This window comes from Panthera uncia, chromosome B4 (genome assembly GCF_023721935.1).
Source record: "Panthera uncia isolate 11264 chromosome B4, Puncia_PCG_1.0, whole genome shotgun sequence".
In the NCBI taxonomy this organism is placed as follows: domain Eukaryota; kingdom Metazoa; phylum Chordata; class Mammalia; order Carnivora; family Felidae; genus Panthera; species Panthera uncia.
This window is the reverse complement of record NC_064809.1, coordinates 97,510,427-97,516,426: the sequence shown is the minus strand read 5'-3', so window position 1 is coordinate 97,516,426 and position 6,000 is coordinate 97,510,427. Positions and strand designations below refer to the sequence as shown.

At 33.6% G+C, this 6,000-nt stretch overlaps 1 protein-coding gene across 10 annotated transcripts in view; it reads left to right on the top strand.

Annotated features, from left to right (window-relative positions):
- The window catches only part of OSBPL8 (oxysterol binding protein like 8), a 150,224-nt gene that overhangs the window by 47,006 nt on the left and 97,218 nt on the right, over window positions 1-6,000 (top strand). For 5 of the 10 annotated variants that reach the window (XM_049627424.1, XM_049627431.1, XM_049627425.1 and 2 more), the window contains exon 2: window positions 1,157-1,265. In XM_049627424.1, the coding sequence (XP_049483381.1) occupies window positions 1,224-1,265 (42 nt within the window). In that variant the 5' untranslated portion in view covers window positions 1,157-1,223. Of the gene's footprint in view, window positions 1-1,156; window positions 1,266-4,817; window positions 4,898-6,000 lie in introns of those variants that run through there. The other 5 variants (XM_049627435.1, XM_049627433.1, XM_049627428.1 and 2 more) reach the window with 4 other exon arrangements.

Here is a 6,000-nt window from a genome sequence, read left to right as displayed (position 1 = left end):
AGAGAGTTTATTAGAGGCTTTTGAATATATGTAGTTTTATATGATAAGAGTTCAGCTTGGGGGCACACGGGTAGCCCAATCGGTTGAGCATCTTGACTCTTGATTTTGGCTCAGGTTATGATCTCGCATTTGGTGAGATCTGAGCCCCGCATCAGGCTTTACACTGACAGCATGGTGTCTGCTTGGGATTCTCTCTCTCCCTCTCTACCCCTCTCCCATTTGTGCTTGCTCTCTCTCTCAAAATAAATGCACATTAAAAAAAAAAGACTTCAACTTGGAGGTTTTGTTTACAAAGTTCGGAAGAAAAAGACTTGTGATAAAGATGTGCTTGTAAGACTTTCAAAATAAAAATAACTATGAAGTAATACATATTCATTGTAAAATTGGGAAAATGCAGAGTATTTTATCAATAATGTTCTGTAATTTGCCTTTTCCACCTAATGTGGCCTTCTCTCTAATTTATATGAAGTAAATACATAAAGAGTATGTAAAAACACCTTCTTCATTTTTAGAAGTTGCTGGCATGATGTTCCATTGTATGTATGTAGTATAATTTAAGCAAACTCCTAATGATTGACATTAAGGTTGTTCCAGTTCTTCCCATCATATCTGTTACTTTGTTGGATGTATTTATATATCTTTGTGCATTTATATAAACAAGTACATATGGCATAATTATTAGACTCTAAATTACTGGATTAAAGTGTACATATTTTAAATTATCTTTCTAAAAATTGTTATGATTTATATTCTTCTCACACAAGTATGAGAATACCTGTTTTCCTACATTCTTGTCAGTGTTGGATATTAGCACACTTTTTAAAAGTTTTTGCCAATATAATCATGAAAAAAGAACATTTAATTTCCTTAATTGTAAAGTAGATTTAAACATCTTTTTAAACATTGAACAGTCTCATGCCTGTAACCTTGCTCTTGCTATGCCTCTTCACTTGGAATATTGTCTGTCCTTCTTCCATTTTTCTCTGAACCTTCACTATTCTTCAAGGCCCATGTCAAAATCTGTTTTTCCCATTATTGGATTTCCCAATTACCTCAGCCTAAAATAATTTCTCTCTCCTAAAATACTTAATCCTTCTTTTTTCTCATTTATCACAGTTTTATACTAGTCCTAATACATGTAATTTTTTTCTTCTAGGATTTCCATATTTACAGGATGGCTAAAGATTAATGGAAAGAGAAGCGTAAACTTACCTTCTTTCACTATGGATGCAGGTTTGGCTGATGGAGAACCTGATCAAACTTTGGTGAGTGGTTCAAATACAGCATAATAAGGTACTATCATCTAGCTGTAAAGTGTTTGATACAAGCCATCGTTTTATTTTAAAAATGTATTTAAAACAAACTTAAAAGAATTTTAAAGTAACACTTTAACTCCTATGCTCATATGAAAATGACATATTTTAAAACTTATTGAAGCATAACCCAGTTTTCTGATATTTCTGTCCTATATCTTTCTCTGCTTACTTATATTGACTTGGTTCCAGCCCTTGGGATGGTAGGTTCTTTGGGTTAATGCAGAGGCCGATTTTTGTGTGTTTCATATTGCTGTGGAATTGAAAGCCACTATTATATTGAGATGTTTATAAATTTTAATTTAGTGAATGTCCTTCGTTCAGGCTCAAATGTAAGAATAGTCTAATGACTGATAGCAAAATGCACTTTTGTTTACTTGTGTTACTTTGTTCCCAGCCTTTTTTGGATTTCTGGTTTAAACTTGTTTTAGTTTCTTAAAGGGTCACAAAAAGTTAAACTTTAAAATAATTTGTTAATAGAAAATAAAATGGACCTGGAAGTAATTTGTTTTATGAAGGTTATTATCACAGTGATTATAAAAGGAAAACTGATGGTAGCTTATTTTATTTTCGCTCTGATTTCAGCAAAAAGTTAAGATTAAAGCCTTCTCTTAGAACATGTTTACTCTGCCATAAATATTTTATTTAAAACTAATGGGCTTTCTTAACTTCTTTTAGCTGAAATATTTTTAATCTCTTAGTGATAATAAAAATGCCAGTAGTAACAACAGTTGCTATTCTCTAAGTGTATACTTTGTCAGACTGTCCTCACAACAGCCATTAAAGGTAGGTATTTGTTTATCCTTACTTTTATAGATAGAGAAATGGGCTCTAAGCTGGAGGTTAATTATCTTCTCTAAGAGCTCACAGCTTAAGAGGTGTCTCTGAGTACTTTGCCACTAATGTGTTGACTCCGTACCTGTCTTTCTGAATAGAATTGCTTTAAATTTGTTATCTTTTAAACTAATATCTAAACAGGTAGTATTAAATTCTTTACTGAACACTGGTGCTGTATTAATAAAGTTTTATTCATTTTTAATCTAATTCCTGTTGATACTGAGAGGTTTGAGCAAGATATTTAAAAAGCAATGAGACAATTTTCTTTGTCTTCATTAAGCTTCTGTGAAATATTGTAGCTTATTTTAGGGAGAATACTACCAATAATTTCATTGTAATACTACCAATAATTTCATTGTAAACTACTGAAATATTCTGTTTTTGAAACTAATCTTGAGAGTTACTTTTGAATTACCTATTTATAAAATATCACCTTTGAACTGCACAGCCTAAGCTGGTTACTGATTAGATCTAGGAGAAGTGGATAAGAACATGGGCTCTGTAGACATTTAGCTGCATGTTAAAATCTAACCTCGGTTGCTTAGTTGTATAACTTGGGTAATTAATTAAATTCTCCAGGTTTTCAGTTTTTTCATCTATTATATAAAGGTGATAGTAATATCTACCTTCTAGAGTTGTTTTAAGTTATAATTGAGATAAGATATCTATAAAGTGCCTATTACAAAGTCAGAGACATTATAAATATCCGATAAATAAAAGCTACTACTGTTGATATAACTAGCTATATTAACCCTTCTCTCCAAGAAGGTAAATACAAGGCAGGAGAGGCAATAAAACATTGAAAAAAGCCTAGGCTATTCAGTAATTTTGGCTTTATACTTTCTCAGAATCTCCGTTTTTCTTCCTAAAATGTTGAGGCAAATATTCTACTACAATAGAAAAATATATAGGCAGGCATACTCATTCTGACTACTTGATAGGGACAGTATGATCTAGTGAAACCGGAAAGTTCTTTGAAAATATGAGCAGCATGTCAGTATGAGTTAGTAGTGTTCTTAAAAATTGCATGCACTGGTTTTTAAAATATTAGTAAACTTTTTTTTTTTAATTTTTAAAATTTTATTTAAATCCCAGTTAGCATATAGTGTAATAATGACTTCAGGATTAGAATTTAGTGATTCATCACTTACATAATGTAACACCCAGTGCTCATCCCAACAAGTGCCCTCCTTAATGGCCATCATCTATCCCACCTCCACATCCAACACCCCTCCAGCAACCCTCAGTTTGTTCTCTGTATAAGAGACTCTATGGTTTGCCTCCCTCTGTTTTTCTTGGTTTTGCTTCCCTTCCCCTATGTTCATCTGTTTTGTTTCTTAAATTCCACATATGAGTGAAATCCTGTATTTGTCTTTCTCTGACTGATTTTGCTTAGCATAATACACTTTAGTGCCATCCATGTTGTTGCAAATGGCAAGATTTCATTCTTTTTGATTGCCGAGTAACATACTCCATTGTATATATATACACCACATCTTCTTTATCCATTCATCAGCTGGTGGACATTTGGGCTCTTTCCTTACTTTGGCTATTGTCGATAGTGCTGCTCTAAACATTGGGGTACATGTGCCCCTGCGAATCAGCATTTTTTTTTTTTTAATCCATTGGATAAATACCTAGTAGTGCAATTGCTGGGCCTTGGGTAGCTCTGATTTTAATTTTTTTAGGAACCTCCATACTGTTCTCCATACTGTTCCCCTTTCTCCACATCCTTGCCAACATCTGTTGCCCAAGTTGTTAATTTAGCCATTCTGACAGGTGTGAGTGGTATCTCATTGTGGTTTTAATTTGTATTTCCCTGATGATGAGTGATGTTGAGCACCTTTGCATGTGTCTGCTAGCCATCTGGATGTCTTCTTTGGAAAAGTGTCTATGTCTTTTGCCCATTTCTTCACTGGATTATTTGTTTTTGAGTGTTGGGTTTGTTCAGTCCTTTATAGATTTTGGATACTAAGCCTTTATCTGATACGTCATTTGCAAATATCTTCTCCCATTCTGTTGGTTGCCTTTTAGTTTTGCTGATTGTTTCCTTTGCTGTGCAGAAGACTTTTATCTTGATGAGGTCCCAGTAGTTCATTTTTGCTTTTGCTTTTGCTTCATTCATCCCTTGCCTCCGGATATACGTCATATAAGAAGTTGCTGCAGCCAAGGTCAAAGAGATGGTTGCCTGTTTTCTCCTCTAGGATTTTTATGGTTTTCTGTCTTACATTTAGGTCTTTCATTCATTTTGAGTTTATTTTTGTGTATGGTGTAAGAAAGTGGTCCAGGTTCATTCTTCTGCATGTTGATGCACAATTTTCTCAATACCATTTGCTGAAGAGACTGTTTTTTTACCCCCCACTGGATGTTCCTTCCTGCTTTGTCAAAGATTAGTTGGCCAGAGATCTTCTTCTATGAAATAATAAAATAACTAGAAATTTTAGTCACCAGTTGGTCATGTACGTACTCATTCTCTCTCATATTAATACAGCTCTGTCTCTTTCCAATAGCTGCTTGCTAAGTATAAGAATTTGTATTTTAATTACACATTCATGAATGGTGTTATCTTGAACTTTTTATTATAGAAAATTTCAAATATATTTAGAAAAGGATGGACTAATATAATGAATCCTCATGTACCCATCACTTCAACAATTATTATTTCAGGTCAGTCTTGTTTCATCTATAGTCCCACCTTCCCACTCCATATTTTTTTTGGAGCAAATTATGGACAAATCATTTTATTTGTAAGTATTTCAGTATGTATCTATAAAATCTAAAGACTTTTCTGTAAACTTTAACCATAAACAACATTAGAATCCTAAAAATGAGTAATTCTTTAGTCACATAACTAATCGATGCTTAAACTTTCCTGATTGTCTCCTAAATATTTTTTTATAATTTTTATGTTGGACTTGGTTGATAAGTCACTGAGATTTTTTTAATCTTTTAAGTTTCCCTTGCATCTCTTTTTAACTTTTCCTTTTCAACTTATTGAAATACATAAATAAGGTAGTTTGTCTTGTTAAATTTCCCACAATGTGGATTTCCCCATGGTGATTATTTCATGTGTTCATCAGTCTCTTACGTTTGTTGCAAATTGGTCATTAGAATGAACGGCTTCCTCAAATTCAGGTTAAATTTTTTTTTTTTTTTTGACAAGAATACATTAAGGGTATTGTGTGTTACCATCAGGAGGCATATGATGTTAGTCATTCTTCTTGTATTAATAGCAGCCATTGATGATCATTGCCTAGATATGTTAATTCACTAAGGTATAAATTAATATCCTAACTGGTTGACAAAAATGGGGGCTCGAGAGAATAACTGTGACTCATCCATACTTTTTTTTTTTGATTAATTTTTTTTTTAATGCTTACTTTTGAGAGAGAGTGAGTAGGGGAAGGGCAGAGAGACCGAGTGTGAGTGGGGGAAGGGCAGAGAGAGAGAGACACACACACACACACACACACACACACACACACACAGACTCAGAAGCAGGCTCCGCGCCCTACAGCGCTCCACGTGGGGCTTGAACTCCCGAACAGTGAGATCATGACCTGAGCTAAATTCTGAGGCTTAGTGACTGACCCACCCAGGCGCTCCTAGTCCATACTTTTCAAGCAAACAAACTAGCCAACCTATATTTTGTTAGGTATTTTGTCTTCTAGACTATGAATCTTTTTGCCATTTTACAACTTTATTGAAACTTCTAAAGGGAGACAGTTTTTAAAAGGATAAAACAATTTGATAAGTATACTTTATGCTTTATTATCTTCTTTAACTTATGAAAGTTACAAATTAGTACTTAAATATTTGTAATGTTTGAACTTCCTGAGTGGGGAAAATA